This window comes from Oenanthe melanoleuca, chromosome 7, assembly GCF_029582105.1.
Source record: "Oenanthe melanoleuca isolate GR-GAL-2019-014 chromosome 7, OMel1.0, whole genome shotgun sequence".
In the NCBI taxonomy this organism is placed as follows: domain Eukaryota; kingdom Metazoa; phylum Chordata; class Aves; order Passeriformes; family Muscicapidae; genus Oenanthe; species Oenanthe melanoleuca.
Genome location: NC_079341.1, coordinates 18309809 through 18329369, shown reverse-complemented (window position 1 = coordinate 18329369; position 19561 = coordinate 18309809). Strand labels below are relative to the sequence as shown.

Genomic DNA, 19561 nt, shown 5'->3' with positions numbered 1-19561 from the left:
AAAACAGCAACAGGGCACAATGGGAACAAGTACAGACAAATCCATAATCTAACCAAAACTATTAAGTAGTTGAGATGGATAGGCAGAATAAAATAATCAAAGTGAAATTCTGTCAGAATTATTGGAACTCTTCATTCTATAAAATATGTACTACTTTTTACTGCCAAGTCTGACCTGGAGCCAAGCATGTATCAGCAGAGTCCATATGTATCTCTAATCCAATCTATTGCTGCCAAGCATGTCAGTTCTTTGCTTTTAAACACATTTTAAATAGGTGATTTATTAATATAAGCAAATTTTACAGTTGTTTTCTTCATGACTTCTTAGTACATGCTCACAGTTTAGTAAAAAGAATAATGAAGGCAGATGTTCTGAAGCATCAGGAGTAAAGAATCTTATTTTAAACAGAAATCCTCATAATTTATTTCTGTCAATGTTAAAATGTTTACTGAGGATAGAAAATACCTGTCTGGGGAGTAATTTTGTTATCTTGGGTGATTTTTGACAATTTATACAATCTAACATCTGCCTCTATGTGTTTTAATAAGAGAAGTACAAGAAAGCACAATATTTGTACTTTAATTAGTAACTGGCACTTTCCCCAAGACCACTGTTTGTAAATGAACATTTACAAAGACAATGGCATTTACAAATAGACTTCTACAACAATACAGTCAACCTGGTCTTTATTCTGGCAAATGCTAAGTGAGAGCCAGATCCTCATAACTCCACTTCAAATCAGATTGACCCACACTTTAATGGGATTAACCCATGAGAAAAATAAGCAGAATTCAGTTTTTAGTTAGTCTCAATACTCAACCCTGCAGACATTTAAATCAGTTGTGGTTTTGCCATTGATTTGAGAGGAAGCAGAACAGGACCTTAAGTAATTGAGGTGGGCAGAAAGATAAAAAAGAAGCTTGTTCAGCTCTTTCATCAGTAATTTCAAATTGCAGAGCAAACTCTTTTGAAAAGATAATCTCTTTGGTATCCTGGAACACAAATCCAGGAGCAGTTTTCTGGTTCTTTTCATTTTGGTTTTCATGATGACAGAGCAAACGCTGTCTCTAGTTACTTCAGAGAAAACAGCTGTGTGTCTCCACAATTAACAACTTACTATTTTTTCATGTAGGGAGACCGTGGCTTTGATGGACCAAAAGGCCCTCGTGGACTTCCAGGCATCAGCATAAAAGGTGAAAAGGTGAGCAATAAATCCACCAGGAGATTAATGGAGTGCAAATAAATCTAATATAGGGAATACAGGGTTGACACTCATTACAAAAGGTACAATGAGGCAAGGAACCCATAAAAGACACTGGATAATGTGGTATTTAGTTGAGATTTATGCTCAATAAATTCTCCCAACCAATTTTAACATCTCCTCATATAAAAATAGGAGATATTAGAAAAAGCATCAGATTCTGTGTGAAAGTTAAGGTTTAAAAAGGGAGAAAAGAGACTAGAAGTTGTTTGCGACTGAACCAGTGGGGAATAAATGCATGTATGAAAGATAAAAGGTCAGATCCACAGCTTTACTGACTTCAAAGAGAAGTTAAGTCAACATGTACTGACTAGCATGGGAGCTGTCCCAGATTGTTTCTGTATCTTTACACAGCTAAGCAACTGCGATTTGTTTGCCAGGGTGAATGTGGTCCTCCTGGTTTACCGGGATCAGTTGGATTACCTGGAATTGGAATTCAAGGAGAAAAGGTACAATCTTCCCCTCACCACACACTTCAGTGTATAGTAACAGAGACTATTTCATTTTTAATAATTGCTTAACTACTCTTCTCAGGGAGTGGAGGGCCCAAAAGGACCACCTGGCTCTAGAGGTCTACCAGGACAGGGGATACCTGGACCAAAGGTCAGGGAATCTTCTGAAATAGAAGCTACTGTGCTGTTTTTACAGTTATGTTTCATGATCAAGAAATGGTCTGTCTCTATACTTATCCAAATTACACTGGATGGCTGAACACCAATGTAAGTATTGACATAGATGCAGAAAAATATTTTCTATATTAATATTATAAACTGTACAGCAGATCCTACTCCACTGAAGAGCCATGGTAAACTAATCCCATGGCTATTTATTTAGGATTTTACTTGACTCACACAGAAGCTCTCAGGTACCACGTACCAAACAATGAGCTGCACTTTGCCTGATACACTTCCACTGAGAGGGTTGTCTGCCTTGAGCTTGCACTTTCTTCATATCAGGTGGAGGTCCAGTAAATTTGTTACAAAAAGTAGTTGCACTTGAAAAAGAGGACCATTCCAATTTTATTCTCACTGAACTGTTTCCATTCCAGAAAAATATATACATACTTACATTAGAGATGGACTGCCTTCCTTGCAACTTCTGCTACTTATTGTCTCACCTGAATTTATATATCTACTGTATCTAGACGTTAAAAATGGTCCAAGCTGTAAGGAAGACTACTTTCTCTGAAGAAAAACTGTCAGAATAATTTAACCTTAACTGATTTGCAAAATACAGAATTGTTAATGAAAGCCATCACCCTAGAGGTGTTTAGAATTAAAGGTGTTTAGAATTAAGGTGTTTAGATTTAAAGTCATTTCCTGAAAAATGTCACAAAGTTCTGAATGACTGAAGGCTATTAAAGCATGATATAAAGGAACTAGAGGTGTAAGTGGGTCATGTGTTTTTGACAAGTAAAGAATTTTGCAGTATCAAGTATCTCCTCTTACATTTTAAGTGATTGTGCAGAGATATGTTTGCCACTGCTAAAAAGTAAAAAAAATAATTAATTGTCTGTGGATGTCATATATGCTCCTGAAATACCAGCTCTTTGGCAGGAAAGATTCTTGGGGACATATAGATTTATATCTATATAATATAAGAAATTATATATTTTTTAAATTTTTTTTAAATAAAAGTATAGATTTACAACATGAATAATTTCCATCAACAGCTCTTTGGTGAGAGCTCAAAACAGGTGGCAAATTCCCAGTCTTTGTGACCAAGGGTTCAACACATCTTACTACAGATAATATCACACTAATCTTTCTTAAAATTCAAGCAATTAAGCATATGCTTTTATATTTTTCATAATAATGATGTTAAAAACTAATATCTGCTTAAGGGTGAACAAGGCTTGCCAGGAGAGACTGGAGTGCCAGGAGAAAGAGGTATTGGAGAACCTGGTTCTAAGGTACATTGTTAATAGAGGAATTATTTAATCTATTTATTAATTTAGATTATACATTTATATTTCCTAAGTATGCTTTCTGAAGCCACATAAAAACAGTTAGAAATAAAATTTAGGTTCTTAGGTATTTTGAATTTTTAACCCAGACTTTCAGTAACCTCCAGATATGGCAGCATTTTAAATACTGCTGTTCTGTAAAAATGTAGTAAGACTTATGGTAACTGGAAATTTCCACCTGCCTGGCTCATGTTCAAGTCATCATTGCACACAGCTCACCTACAGCTCTCTCCAGAAAACCACCCAGAATTTTAAACAGCTGCCAGAACTTGCAGTCCCAAGTGTAAGCTACGCTGTAGCCAGAGAGGTGAAAAAAAAGCCCTGAACAGTGGCTATTGTCCTGCTCCTTCCCTTCTCACACGGAATATGATGGAAACAGAGCAGCTACATCCTCACACCTTCATACGAGAAACAAGCAGGTGGGCAGAAAGAACACTGAGTTGCTAAGAGGACAGGAAGCTGTAAGCAGATTATCTTAGTGTTGAAGTGCCCAAGATAGTACCCAGTCTCTATGTCATTAACAGCCAGATTAACATACAATATGGGAATGGATGAAAAAGTACTTTTGTGACAGTGGAAAGGCACAAGACTGTCTTGGCTTTGCTCTTGTTTGTTAGGGATTTGTAACAGGGACTGGAAAAGAAAATAAACTATTCTATTTCTCTCTTTAATTTCACAAAATACAGTAATGCTGATTGAACCTATTTGACCCCAAATTATCCCATTCAATCTAAAACCAGGCCAGGCTCTTGAATCTTACATAAATAGGGCCATGATAATTCCACTGACATTAATTGATTTGCATTGATATTCATCAGCAAGATGTCAATAACTGTGTCACAGTCAGTTCTATCTGATATTTTCTTCAAATAGCACCACTTAATTAAATGATAGCATTATTTTTTAGTAAGTTGAATCATTAATAGCTAATAATTTTAATTGCATAGATAAAATGCACAGTTCAAAACAATCAGACAATAGCATAGTCCCAAGTAATGAGAACTGTCTTTATAAAAAAAGACAATACTTCAGTTTATATGCATAAATGTTTTCTAAAAATATATTCAAAGTTTAAGGAAAAAAATTAAATAGATTTCCTCAATTCAGAGAAGGAATAGTACCAAGTCTGCATTTAATAGAAGAACTTACTTTTTACTGATGTCAGGGTGATCCAGGGACTTCAGGACTGGCAGGTCTGCCTGGTCTTCCAGGAGAAGATGGAGCCCCTGGACGAAAGGTTGGTTCATCTCTCCAATCTATCTGCTTCACCCCAAGCACTGCTATTGTTCTCCCTGTACTGACACCCAAACCTAAAAGAGAGACTGCTCATGAACAAGGGGAAAAGTACCACATTTTTTTCAGCAAAAGAAAAATCTCTTTCAAACATACTTTTTTAGGAATTGATTAAATGCCCTGCAATTCAGAAGGGGAATCTCTAAAATGGCTATGGGCAAGCTTTCATGGCCTTCTGACTGTGTTTTTCCTTAGATTCAGAAACCCCATTATTTAAGTTTATATACTCAGAGTGTTCAGCTAAGGAAATGTGGAAATGTGCTACTTCATGCATTCCACATGGAGTTGGTACAGTGCTTGCTTCTGAATATGGCAAAAAAACCCTGGACACACCTGACATCAGTGGGAGTTTTGTCATTGATTCTAAAAGGTCTATGATTTTATTGAACTTATTCAAGGGAATACAAAGTTCATCTTTCACCATTGTCCACACAGTGCTCTGAAACTCTCCTTTGATTTTTCTATTCAAGGGCGAACCAGGGTTGCCTGGTCTTAGAGGACCTGAAGGTTCTCCAGGAATTGGAATACAGGGGGAAAAGGTGAGGATTTCTTACTAAAGGTGTCACTCAAAATCATAATGTTCCAGGAATAGGTTTGTCAAAGACTTCTTTTTTTTTTTTTTTTTTTTTTGTCTATATAAGTAATAAAAAGTATATTATTCTGGACTCATAATTGTTTCATTTTTGTTGTAATTATTACAGCCTAGTAATCTGCTTGAACAGCAGTTTTCTCTTTAGAACCTTATACAATTCTTAGCTTTTCTGGTCAATCAGACAGGGCATTGTGATCAATTGATTGGCTCTATTTGCCTTCAAATAAAAAAAAAAGTACTAACAAGTGAATTATATTTTCTTGTTTTGATTATTTTTCTTACTATCTTTTCTAATGTAATAACTTACTTTTCAGCCGCAATTATTCAACCTTTAAGATTTTTTAATTTTAAGAATCATTTTGGCTTTTATTTTTCTCACAGTATTCTGTGGAAAACCAGTTTATTTCATTTCGGAAGAAATCTATGTAGTTTTAATTGTGTAAATCCAAAACTGGACAGTTACTGAGCAGAATTAACTGATTTGCCAATGAAGGCAATAGGAACAACTCATGTGCACCACCTACAAGTAGAAGTTTGCTGTCTTTCACTGACATTTACAATTTATTTCAGTTAATATATTCTTAAATTATTTGGCATGTGTGACATGTCTTTTTCATTTTTGTAGGGAGATCAAGGACACAGAGGAATACGTGGATTAACAGGAGCAACAGGAGTGCCTGGACCTGTTGGAGCTAAAGTGAGTTTATTACTATGTTATATGTGTAAAATAGTCACCCAAAGCTGTACATTGTTCCAGATCTCAGAAACAACTGTTGCAGAATGAACTCGCTTCATAAAAAAATAACTTCAAAAATGTTCAGCAAAAGTTTCTCTTAGCAAGAATTACCATGATTCCTATAAACATCTAGCAGTGTTTTTTAAAAACCTTTGTGTTTACCATATTGCTTCCCTGTTAGTTTGGAAAAAGTAAAGGTATATATTCGTATTTTTATACTGAAATATTTGAGAAGATAGTATGGTATATGGCATTTGACAGGATATATGACAGGACTTTATTTTCCCTTACACTGACTCATGACTGATATTCTTTTATGGATTTGGAGTTTCTGTTAAAATACTCAGTACTTATTGAAAGTGAGATAAGAGCTACTCTAGGTTTCTCCTCCAGTTTCTTATTCTTTCACTATTGATACATGCAAGTGTTTCCACAAAAAAGGAAAAAGAGGTAAAAAAGTACACCAAAAGAGACATTTTTAAAAATCAATTCTAACAGAAATGTATATATGCTTTCAGTATGCCTACACAGCTGGGCAGAGTGTCTTGAGCCCTGTATGTGGTGCACCAAGTCTTAAAGGAAAAAAAGGGACTTCTAAAAACATGTTTGTTCAGTGACTGAGAAGAACGTCATTTCCATGGAGAAAACAGAATATGGTTATCAGTTCTCCAAATAGATTGATCTCTGCATAGAATAGCTTATTAGAAATTCTAACAGAATTTTCATGGAATTAAATGTAAATTGTTGCATAAATATTTTCTCTATGCAATGGTCATACTCACTTTCAGAAAAATCCATTGTTTTTTCTCTCCTACCTTCACTGCAGGGGGAGCCTGGTACACCAGGACGTCTTGGAATGCCAGGCCCTCCTGGAAGATCTGTGCCTGGACCAAAGGTATCATCCACATTCCATCTCCTAGTGCTTAGAAAACCAGAACGAAAACTGAAGTAGGCTATGGTAATATTTGTGTAAACAATTCCAGTCTTATGAGATCAACTAAAACTTCTTTTTTCCTATGAACAGTGATTGTATTCAGTCTAGTTACCACTGTGCCCTGGTATTAATTGTATTGCAGCTAGAGGTGTGGCTACCTTTGTTAATTTCTTTATTTTGAATAATCCTGGATATCAAAATACTTTTGTTTATTTTTTGTATTTTTTATATTTATTCTTTCATTTTTATTTATGCTTTTGGTGCTTAATGTTTTCAATACCAATAAATAAAATTAGCTTGTTATGTTCATAATATATTAATTTGTATAAAAGAAACCCACAGCCTGTGGTGTTTGATAAGATACGTAACCAGACTATTAATTTTCTTCATTGCAGGGTGACATTGGGCTACCTGGTCTTGCTGGGCCAATTGGAGAACCAGGTTTTGGGCTTCCTGGGCCAAAGGTAGCTCCTGAATTATTAAACTAAATTCTGATACAACTCTAAAATAAGGCAGGAGGATTTCAGTGAAGCAACAACAAATCTCCCAGGATGGCCACAGTGTGCCACTGAAATGTTCCACAGTTCTTAATGTGTGTGTCTTACAACTCTAGCAGTATAAGGATTTGCAGAGTTGGAAAACCATGGATGGTCAAGCCTCCAGTGTGAACAGTAAGCTTTCAGATGGCAGAGAACCAGGAGAATGACTGTTTCTAACTGACGAGGAGTGACTTGAGAGAGAACACCCTACTAACCCTGCTTACATCAGCCTATGTGTTAATTAGCAAGCAGTTAATTTTTCTCAGCCAAGCTCCTTTGCTTCATTCATACCTTTGACACAGGGTTATACTGTAAGAAGAACATGAATATGTAGCTAATCTCTAATGCTTTCATCTACCACTTTTCTAGTACTGCCTCAGTTGTACCTAGATTCAACTTTCATAAGCTACTCTTCATTCCAAAAAAGATTTTGTTTGAAGATCAAGAAACTCAGACATATAAACCTGCATTTCTCCAAATATACTGGATCCTGCCTGCCCCTCCTCCACCTCTTTTCTTAGTGAGTTTAACACTACTATTGATCTCTAATCCCTTGTTCTTTGAGTGAACTGAACAGAGTAACAGAAGCATTAGAAACATGTGACAATCTCTATCCCTTTTTGGTCAGTCAGTGGTTTTCAAGATTTTTACATTTATTTTCATCAGAAGGAGATTTTGCTGATGGATTCACATAATTTTCTGGTATAGTCCAGCTAATTCAGAGAAATTCATGTTGTTCCATTTCTGGGGACTTAACAGGAATTAATCAACTGGAAGCACATCCTTTGCTCAGAGTTGCAAGTGTCTCTCCCTCAGCCTTGAGCCTCCCAAAGTTCTTTCAATTGGGCAATACTGCATGTTTCTGTGACTATGTTCTTCACTTTTTGCTGTTTTTGTCAGCATTAATGGCTCTGCTTTTGCTTAGTTCTTAGACACACAACCATACAGTGTAAAGCCATACAGGGTAAAGCTTTTTACAATCTAATTTTTCCAAATTATTTTTTCATGGGTCTTTTCTTGCCACTGTTTTAAATGCCCATATTTTGGGTAGCTACAGGAATAAATGCAATCTTGATCATCCATTCTATTGCAACTGAGCAACTCACTGCACCCCCCAGTATAGCTGGGAGGTTTAAGGTCCTCTGAGTTTTCTTGATAAATCTGTTCCTCAGAAACTCTAGCTGTCTGGATCCATGAAAGGAGTTTTAGTTGCATATTTCCCATAAGAAGACTATATTCAAAAGATTTAATGAGGTTCCACAGCATCATAGAAAAATACAATTCTAAAGCAAATGATGATAAATATATGGGGAATACAACTAAAGTAATTTCTTCTTTTATGTAGGCCAGAAATGACAACAGACAGAGCTCTTGAAAAATATTAAAATTAGTGACTTAAGAGTCAGAGGTTCTATAAATCATGAGCACTATTAAATGTCACTGTTTAGTATTAATGTAATTCACATTAATTACCTAAAATAATAATAATTCACATAGTAAAATACATTAGCCAATAAACAGACAGATAAAATTAAATTACGGTATATTTGCCAAGTAAGTTTCACTTGCATAGATAATTTCCTCCTAGCAATTGTCTTGGCATTCACTCAGCTGTTTTCCTGCCTTCACCAGGGTGACCAAGGCCTTCCAGGACCTCCTGGGCCCTTTGGGCAAAAAGGAGATGGTTATCCCGGCCCACCTGTAAGTTTATAGATTTTTCTTTTATGTGAACTGGGAAGAAGTAAGTACTACACCTAAGGGATTATCCTCTGTGTCTGACATGCTAGAAGATATTTGCTGGTCTAAAAAAGCCTAAAAATCCTAAAACTCCTCAACTGTGGAAATGCACTTCAGCACAGAAGAAAATGAAAGCTCCCTCTGAAAGATCATCCCTGACCTCCATTTGTCTTGACTACACACTGTAACTGTAATATTCCAAGTGGTTTCTGTTTTTCCAAAGTATCACTGATGTTTCAATCAGTTCCCTCAAAATCTTCATGTAGGGTCCTGTCATCTGCCCAACCCTACAAAATTTATTCCCAAACAGGAAAATACAATCTAGCCAAGCAGCTGGGTCCAAATACATCCCAGAACCACTACAAAAGAAACTGGTGTGCAAAGAGCCAGAACTACTCTTTCCAGAGGCCGTTATTGGTAGATATAACTAATCCCTGCAAAAAGGATGCAAAGAGAAAAGGCTCCTTCCTCTCCCTTCCCTGCACATGTGTGCAAGGCTGGCCTCACAGATCCAATATGCTCATCAGCATGCTCCATCAGCCCTGGCAGTTACCTGCCTGTGCAGCGAGGAAGTCTCTGAAAGATTGCTGGCTACAGTCAGGGAGGTTGGATCACACATACTTGCATTTGCCTATGCTAAAGACAACAACAAAACTGCTTGCATTTGCCACACTGAGGAACAAAAATTAACAAATATCAACATGGAAACTGGAAATTGATTTATAATACTTTCTGATATTTTTGTACGACCCAATGAAGAGCTGCTTCTGGAACTGTCTCTGCGGATGAGACTCCTCTACCTTGAAACACATTCAACCCCCTGCATGACATGCAACACACATGCAAATGCTACTGACACTACTTCTGGCATATCAGAGTAAAGTTCAACCAGTTGTAGATCACAGTGATCACATTAAGAGACAATATAGTCAAGATACTATCATATAAATATTAACAAATGCATGTAGTCAATGCATGTAGCTGTAAATTAAATTTATACGTGTGCATACAATTTCAGGGCTTGCCAGGCCTCCCTGGGATTCCTGGTGAACAAGGCCCAGAGGGAGTTGGACTACCAGGACCTAAGGTACAGACTTTAACTTCTAGAAAAGCAAGTGCTTGTGTATAGTCTACTTCATAGAGATACAATTCCTACCTACAGGTCACAATCAGAATACCTATTTAATCCAACTTTAACTTTCTTCTCAGTATATAAAACTAGATCATTTTTTGTTTAGGTTTGTTGGGTTCTTTTTTTTAGTTTGGGCAACCTGGAGTTCATTTTATAATATGGGAATTGTAATTCCTGTGTAACTGTGCATGATTGACTTGAATATGTTTAGACCACCAGCCACCATTTATCCCCAATAATCTTCTTGCCCTGCCAGCAATATCCTTGGGTTAGCATTGTTTGGACTTACACAGTGCAGTTCAATAGTTCTCTTTGTCCCATTTAGATATAACAGCTGCTTAGAATTCTAGAGATAAATTAAACTTTGGTATTCACTACTTATTTCTTAAAGTATCGGCTTTCAGGGTGATCCTGGTAGTAGAGGACCACTTGGGCCCCCCGGTCCCCCAGGAAAAGGCCTACCAGGACCAAAAGTAAGATATTTAAACAATTATATCTCTCTTTGTCTAATCTCTAAAACATGGGGGGGAAGTATATTATAAAAATGTGCGATTATGCATAGACATCTACATGCTTTCTGTCTTCACTGGAAACAACTAATCCACCAAATAATCTTTATTTTGTAGAAAATCAAAAATATTTCTGGTGACTATCCACAAACCATAGCCTCCTTGTGGTTGCATATGATAAATGATAAGGTGATAACCTTGCAGTAAAGATCAGTGACAAAACATTTAGCTCCTGCAGACATTAGCTGCAAGTGAGTGGCAAAAATTTCTTCAGATCTACCATTGGTCAGAATTAAGGGCTGGACAAGCACTTAGTATGTCTTGCCTATACTATTGTTACAGCTATAGGCACTACTGTTGAGTTCTTCTGGGATTAATTCATCTTTTTTACTGTATAAATAAAATAATCATTACATAACTAGTATGAAGATTGATCCCTGCAAAAAGGATTATTTTTGTAATTATTTTGTAGCCATGACAAATGCCTGAAAATCACTGTAACTATAAAAAGCAATTTTCACTGTGAAACGTCCCAAATTGGAAACTCCTATGCTCCCACAGCTGTTTCAGAAGTCTATTGAATACAAAAGAACAGGCTTGAATGTAAATATAAAGGAACTCAACGTCAAATGCAAAGAGTATGCAACATAATAATGAGTTACCTGCACACTGCGGCTTATTGGTCCCTGAGATTAATTTCCCAATGGCAGGAAGGCAGAGTCCAGAAAATAGAGGTGGTGGAGCACCTCCTCAGGCAGTACTAGTCCCAAGGAACAACATGTGCACGAGATCCTTACAAATGAGAAAATTGACAATTTCATGCAGGGATACTAGAATAGCACTTTAGATGTAAAATAATATGTACTACGTGGGTTTGAATTGCTTCCTGTGAGTAACATGGAATGGGAACACTTTTTCTAGAGTTCTATTGAAAATTAAGTTATAAATTAGCAGCAAGTCTTTATTTGCAATGCCACATTAGTATGTATATGTATAGGTCTTACTGTGTAATGGTGGTAAAAGACCAAAAGTAATAATCTTCTGTTAAATTTTAATTCAGTTCTCCATGTCCCACCAAAACTGTCCATCCTTCAATGCAGCATATATCTCTATCAGCAAGGTGATTCATGTTCACCAAGTATTAAGCGAAGTGGATCCTTTGAGGTATAAACTGGATTCTTAAAATCTGATAAAGGCCAAAAAGAGTCTTTCTCAGCTAGAGCAATCTTATTCCCACTACTTATAAAAAGACATGTTTGGTAGAGGAAGGACAAGAAATTACACAGTGGTATAACCATTTATTGTGTATTTTTATTATGAACATTCTCTAGGGAACCATAGGACGCCCAGGGCCACCTGGCTCTCTGGGACCTCCTGGTGAAGGTATTCAAGGAACTAAGGTAAAAAGATGCAGTGTCTTCAATATTTAGCCTGTTTGAGTGGTCAATCTGACCATCACAGTGTTAAGAAGATTTCACACTGTTTCTTATATGAAGAGAGCCCCAGGCTAGAAAATGAGAAGGATAATGAAAGCACCTCCAAAGTATGTTCTGTCTACTGCTGCAAACTAGCCCAAGCATACGTGTGTTGAGGAAGGAAGGATGAACTTTTATTTTATTAAGGTTAAAGATACCTTTACAAAATTAAAAATACCACTCCTTCAACTCTCATGCCCACAGAAACAGTCTGAATTACTTCTGTGTACTACCACTCTATCCAATAGAGGAAAGGCCTTCATCCTGAATCTGTGTGTACTATTAATTTTTCCTTGTAATATGTACTTTTACCCAAGGCATCAGTCAGATGAGATAGACTCAAAAGAGAGAAATAAGAAAAGCAGAATGAGAAGGAAAAAAATGGGATGAAGAGGGAAAAAGTTAAAATTACAATCAAATTAAAATTAAATCAAATAATGATCATGTGGGTTTTCAATATTATGTATCTTTATACTGAAGAAGTATTTGAGAAATATTTTAGACACTAAATTGTCTCAAGTGTCTCAAGATCCTTGTTAAATGCAGTTTGAAAACTTTCTCTTTGAACATTTTAAATTACTGTGTGATGAATGATTACAAAGGGTTAATATCACTACCTGGATTATCATTAGGGGGAACAAGGTATTCAAGGAATGCCAGGACCACGAGGCCCCCCTGGAGATGGGTTTCTGGGAGAGAAGGTATGATAACTAAATCAGAGATAATAGTGAAATGATACCCTAGATGGAAGCCAACACACTCAAAATGCTCTTTTATAGTCAGTTCTCATTGAAGGCATGTGAATTCCATGCTAAAGGGAGCCCCAGATACTAGAAGATTAAATTGTACAAAGGCTGTACAAAGTCCCATAGTCCACTAAAAACCAAACCAAGAAGCACTAATACATCTGTTTGCTAGGCTAAATGCCTTTTCTGGGCCAAAATGTTTCTGAGAGTGATATTCCCATTATTCATTCCAGTGATACCCTTGAATTTCTTTTCTATTTCTTTAGTTTTATCTTATTTTTCTAAGGCACAGATAATAATTTCCATCATGCAATATCCCATGAAACTCCTCAGTCTGTATGTAGTTGTTTGAGAGGCTTCATTGTTCAAATCACTTCAGGTATTTTTTCCCATAAAAATGCTTAGCCAATACTACAAGTTATTAGCAAAATTCATAAAGTACTAATTTATTTAAATGATCTCTAACAAAGATTTCTAACTTATGTCACAAACTTCATGTGCACTCAACAAAGGCTACTAGAAATTTGAAAAGTGTAACAAAAACTGACTTACACTTTCTGTCTGCTTACTACCACGGTCTTAAAGGGAGATCGAGGAGCTACAGGTGACAAGGGGAAAAAAGGAGAAAAAGGTGATGTGGGTGACCCTGGTTTATCTGGACAACCTGTGAGTAACTCAGGTTTATCACAGATGTTTTCTTATACCACTAAAAAACAAAGCTGGGTTATACATTCTTCTTTCTATTTAATTACATATAAACTGAAACTATTAAAAACTTGAAAGGAACAAAGAAGACATTTACTTGATAAATACCCTTTTCCCACAGGGATGTGGTTTCTTCCTTAAGGCAACCATGGCTTAATCCTAACCAGCAACAAAATACTTCACAGCCACTCCCATGCTGTGGAATATCCCTTTGGCCTGTCTGGGTCAGCTGGTCTGGCCATGCTTCCCAGCTCCTTGTGCAGCTTCTCACTGACAGAGCATGGGAATCTGAAAAGTCCTTGACTATGAAAAGTCCTAAGCACCACTTAGCAACAACCAAAATAACAGTGTGTTGTCAACATGATTCCCATAGTAAATCCAAAACACAGCACTGAACCAGCTACTAAGAAAATGAACTCTATCCCAGCCAAAACCAGGACAGCAGTGAAAGACAACTATCAGTGATCCAGTGGGAGATTTGAGGTCATCCAATTCCCATAAACCACCTCAGAAGGTTGTAGGGACTACATGCACAAAGCAGTGAATGTGCATCAGAAGCACACTTTTCCTAGTTTAACTTCCTATTGGTCAAATATTATTCTAATAATGGTATAGATGGAGTCATATTCTGAATTACAATGTTACTATCTAATTGCAAAACTTAATTAGCAATCACTGTTACAGGGCAAAACTGGACCAAAGGGAGACCAAGGCCTAACAGTAAGCAAATTCCATTATTTAAATCCCATTACAGCAAGACATAAACAACACTATCAGATGAAATGTAGCCTTTTAATTATTTTGGAAAGAGCTTTCTGATTAGAAGACATCTCAGTAATAATATAGAAAGAAACCAACTCAAAGATTTCTGTTTTTTTCTCATCTACTTTATGCTGAAATGGAATTAAAAGTTCCTGGTGACTTCAGGTATTTTTCTGCTATATGTTCTTTCATAGCTAGTGTTAGATCACCCAGGTGTGTACTTGCTGCAGGAACTTTTTTTGCAAGTATTTAAAAGTCTAAAGAGCAAAGATCTTCAAACTTGTCATGGTCTATCATGCTATGAACTTATTTATATTTCTGCTAAGCCTGTACCACACTTGAGTCAAATTCAGTAAAGTATGTCAGTGAGTATATTAATACTACTAAGGTTTATGATGGAAGCTGAGCAGCAGTAGCAAAAGGTTGTATTTGAAAGACTAACTCAATGCCAGATGAGTCCTGTCATGCACTTCAAAAAATATAACAAATAATTGCTCTAATACTGAGAAACACTTCATTTACATGTCACAGAAGCTATCGTTTTTCTGAACAGACAGCTCTGAAGGCAGCAGTTTTGGGGTTTTCTGCTAAGGAAGGCTGGGTAAGAATGGGTCAGGTACATCAGGGCTGACAACTCCCAATTCCATTCTGTACTGGTGCTCTGGCATACGTCAGTTCACTACAAGCAATCCTATGCTTCTCAAAGTTGAGTCTATTGCACTACTCCCAGTATATTTAAAAGGAATATCCTATTATTCAGATGCTAAAATAATTATGCCTTTCAGTTTTAATGAGAACCTATTAATCACAACACATTCTTTAAAACAACAGGAGTTAATTGTTTTAGATAGAGACGTTAACTTGTTGTCAGGTTATTGATTCTTGTATGTATATGAAATAGTTCGTTGTAAAATATGGAACTCATTCCCAAGGACAAGGTTGGAAGTTAAACAGTAAGATCTTTCTAAGTCACTGTAGGAGACAAATATTAATTATAAACATAATCTTTGTTGGTGACAATACTATACCTCACTTAAAAGAGGCAAGTTGTAAAATATTTTAATATTTAATTTTTTTCATATCCAGAGAGAAGATATAATTAAATTAATTAAAGAGATATGCGGTAAGGCCTCAATAAATCTTTATATTCAGATTCTATATTTCCTTCATTACATTTGCATTCTTCTCTTTTCCAAAAGCATGCCAAATCAAGCCTTTGTGATCTGGGTTTCTTTTCTTTTTCTTTTGTAGGCTGCAGTATTAAATGTAAGGAAATTCCTATGGAGCTTGTATTTGTGATTGACAGCTCTGAGAGTGTGGGACCAGAAAATTTTGAGATTATCAAAGACTTTGTAACTGCTTTAGTAGACAGAGTAACTGTAGGCAGAAATGCTACCAGAATTGGCCTTGTGTTGTACAGTTTAGAAGTTCGGCTAGAATTTGGTCTCAACAAGTATCCAACCCGACATGATGTCAAGCAAGCAATTAGAAGAATGCAATGCATGGGAGAAGGCACTTACACAGGAACTGCTATCCGCAAGGCAAGCCAGGAAGGATTTTCTGGTGCTCGAGCAGGGGTGCGGAAAGTAGCTATTGTGCTAACAGATGGCCAAACAGACAAGAGAGAAGCTGTAAAACTAGAGCTTGTTGTTCGAGAGGCTCATGCAGCAAACATCGAAATGTACGCAATAGGAATCGCAAATACTTCAGATCCAACACAGGCTGAGTTTGTGCATGAGCTAAATCTGATTGCTTCAGACCCAGACAGAGAACACATGTACCTCATTAATGACTTTAACACCCTCTCAGGTGTGTTCATTGAAGTTTTGTTCTGCTTTGTTGCTTCTCACAAGGGGGCAGGGTGGGTGAGAAGCGTTATCTTTGTGGACATGTTTTGATGCTGCAAAGTAATAGGAGTCTAGAGATTCAGATCCCCTTTGTTTACGGTGCTACATTATGGGGCAACATGCCAATGGGGGAATGTCACCTAGTCTATGAAAACAGCTGCTTAAACAAGTTTTGTAAGATGAGCAAGTACTCACGCACTGAAAATCTGTTGACTGTAAACCAGAATGATACCCTCTGTCATAAATGCTACTTGTTCACTTCCCTGGTGAAATAACCTGTTTTCACTTGGTTATTCACATCAGCAACATAAGCAGTTATTTTCCCATTACCAACTAGTAGTTGTTACTAAGCTTAGACGAACACCCTTATGTGGACTTACAGGCTGGCAAATTTGTGACCAAAAAATTCATACTTCAAAGAGTCTGGAATAATCTCCTTAGATGAGTGTAAACAATTCAAAGGAGTTCTGGATTACATATGTATTACTGACATATATAAGTAATCCAAATTTTAAAAATACATTGAATTTCTCAGTCTGATAAGTTCTCTACTTTTTTTTTTTTTTAAACAGCTCTGGAGTCCAAATTAGTCAATCAATTTTGTGAAGATGAACATGACGTCTTAGTACACAATCATAATGAAAATGGTGCAAGTATAAGTGGGCAATCCTTTCATTCAGTATCTCCAAGTTCTTTACATTACATACTTCAGAAGAACAATGTTAATAGACAATCACTTTCAGCACAGACACTTGGAGTATCTACAATAGAAAGTCCTCTGAGTCTTGGCCATCTTCCTCAACCATTAGCTCCGGTATGAAAATTCAGCAGGCTTTAACAAGCAGAAGTTTAAAGTATATATCTTTCTGTGCCACCTAATGTAATTTGTACCATTTCTCTTAATTTTCTACAGGACAGGTACTTGGTATGCTCAGAGCCACTTGTTCAGAGTAAGAGCTCTGATATTGCATGCAGGCAATTAACTAATACCTATAGCTTATTCCCGATACTGTTACAAGGATTCCTTTGTTTAACACAGTAGTATTTGTACCATAGTGTGTGAATCATAATATAAAAAAGCAATTACACTGTTATAATTAAGTCTAAGAACAGTAATTGAACTCAACTGTAGATTATAATTTTAAGTCTATAAATAAAATTCTGTAAAGCTCAATTTAAAAAAATATTTATCCCACATTTAGATATGAAAACTTTCCTGGTAAACCAACAAGAAGAAGTTAAAATTCTGGTTCTTAACACTGAAGTCAGGGTAAATGTAAAGGAAAAACATTAGAAAAACTCCAAGTGATGGAACCCTTGTTCATTTTCAAACACTCCACAGTATCTGGAAAGAAAAAATAATCAAATGCTTATTTCAGACCAACATACCTTCTGTAGCCTATGAAGCCTATGAAGTGGAACAAGACGAAGAAAAACAGCCAACCCTTCTAACAGTAAACACTAGAGGTATTTCTATTGTCACTCATTTCTTAATTTTCATTTTTGGCTGATGAAAAATCAATGTCTCATTCTGTTTCTTTTCACCTGCAGCTGTATTACCATTATTGTCATCTAAACAACCACAATCCAATAAAGTGATGACATCATCTCTTTCAACTGCAGGCCCCACACCAAGACCCGGTGGGTTATAGATCATAACTAGTCTTTCATTTTGTTCCCTCTTCACCTGGTACTAACTTTTAATAAGGCTTTAAATCAGAGTAATTTTTTTCCAATTTCCAAGGATTTTGAGTCTGTGATACAGAAGTCATTTCAGGATTTTATAACAGATCTAGGTGCAGTTCTTGTCTTCCCAAGTTCCCAATCCCAACACTCCACTTAAAGCAAAAGTAAGATTTTCTATAACCTGAGAGGGAGCTCATAACGGGCATCAAAAAGAGAACATAATACTCACTGAGAGTGGGCCAGTCAGCAGGTCATTCATCAGCCAAGGAGGGGCAATCAACAGAGGTGGGAGGCCTCATTAAAGACAAAGATAGTGATTTCAGAATTGTATAGAAAGAATGTATTTCTCTTTCATAGGAGCAATAGGAAAAAACAGTGTTTAGTCATTTTAAGTGTAATAATTAGCAGAGTTCTTAAAGGGTTGATTTTTTTTTTGTATGAATGCCCAAATGTATTTTGCTCACCATTTGGGGGATTTTCTGTTCCAGAAATAATGATGATGGGAGCAGCAGAAGAGCGCAATAGAAACATGTTTCCATGTTTCCTGGGAACAGTGGCATTACTTATTCAGTATTTGTCACTAATGGTTTTTTCAAAAAGTGACAAGATATTAGTCACAACATTAAACTTCACAGGAAACTGTTTTTTATCTCTTGGTATTATTGAAGTGAGTAAGACTAGAATAGTATGTCATAGTTCTCTAGTCCATTTCTGTAAGAGTTTTGCATTCAAACTTATGTACATAACTACTACCATTTTATTAGATAAGTAGCACAAATATCTTACAAAAGCAAAACAAGAGTTTTATACTCTTCTCTGTAACTTAATGTCTCTTCTCCCACACCACAAGGAAAACTAATGCACAGCAGGATACAGCAGATGAAACTAGCTTACAGCTCTTTGGTTTGCATTTTCAGTTTGCTCACAAGACTGGTTGCATGTAATCAGATTTCAAAAAATATATTTCAAAAAATCAGATTTGAAAAAATGTATTTCAAAATTATCATATTCATATTGTTTGCTCTTTTTGTATGTGGAGCCATAATACTATTATTTCTGGAATTACTAGTATTATGCTAGTAAAGGAACAGTTTATTTGACTACTAAGATGCACTAGTAACTTGCCTTCAATATTAATATCTTTAGAATTAAAAGTGAATCTTACACTATTGTATAAGATTAACAGAAAAAAGTAAAACAAAGTAAGAATTTTAAAGGTAAAATCTATGGAATATAATTGACTTTCACAAACTGAATCGTTTCTATTCCTCCCTTTTTTTTTTTAATTTTAGAAAGTACTGTGGATGTCCGGTGCCAGCTAAGGCTGGATCCAGGGCCATGCCGTGTTTACACAATCAGATGGTATTACGATCAACAAGCCAATGCCTGCGCTCAGTTTTGGTATGGTGGCTGTGATGGAAACGCAAACCGCTTTGAGTCCGAACAGGAATGTAGACAGGCTTGTGTATTTTATTCTGGAGGTAGGAATTAGTCTCTACATTAAAAATGATAAGGATGAAGCTGTTGATTGGCTTTTTTATCAAGTATCCAGCATGGTATCTAAAAGCAAACCAATTAATTTATAGAATGCTAACATTATAGTGTCATATGCCCACCAACTATAAAAAGTCTACCTATGCA

General features: G+C 36.3%; 1 protein-coding gene across 1 annotated transcript in view; it reads left to right on the top strand.

The window, feature by feature from the left end:
- LOC130255837 (collagen alpha-1(XXVIII) chain-like) overlaps positions 1 to 19412 on the top strand; it is a 29752-nt gene extending 10340 nt beyond the window's left edge. The window contains exons 14-35 of the mRNA XM_056496892.1: positions 1133 to 1201; positions 1642 to 1710; positions 1796 to 1864; positions 3105 to 3173; positions 4393 to 4464; positions 4991 to 5059; positions 5738 to 5809; positions 6675 to 6743; positions 7178 to 7246; positions 8954 to 9022; positions 10077 to 10145; positions 10595 to 10663; positions 12031 to 12099; positions 12807 to 12875; positions 13506 to 13586; positions 14310 to 14345; positions 15474 to 15510; positions 15639 to 16196; positions 16807 to 17022; positions 17633 to 17701; positions 17786 to 17875; positions 19213 to 19412. Coding sequence (XP_056352867.1) covers positions 1133 to 1201; positions 1642 to 1710; positions 1796 to 1864; positions 3105 to 3173; positions 4393 to 4464; positions 4991 to 5059; positions 5738 to 5809; positions 6675 to 6743; positions 7178 to 7246; positions 8954 to 9022; positions 10077 to 10145; positions 10595 to 10663; positions 12031 to 12099; positions 12807 to 12875; positions 13506 to 13586; positions 14310 to 14345; positions 15474 to 15510; positions 15639 to 16196; positions 16807 to 17022; positions 17633 to 17701; positions 17786 to 17875; positions 19213 to 19412 — 2259 coding nt within the window. The remainder of the gene's footprint in view (positions 1 to 1132; positions 1202 to 1641; positions 1711 to 1795; positions 1865 to 3104; positions 3174 to 4392; positions 4465 to 4990; positions 5060 to 5737; positions 5810 to 6674; positions 6744 to 7177; positions 7247 to 8953; positions 9023 to 10076; positions 10146 to 10594; positions 10664 to 12030; positions 12100 to 12806; positions 12876 to 13505; positions 13587 to 14309; positions 14346 to 15473; positions 15511 to 15638; positions 16197 to 16806; positions 17023 to 17632; positions 17702 to 17785; positions 17876 to 19212) is intronic.
- The last annotated feature ends 149 nt before the right edge of the window (positions 19413 to 19561 follow it).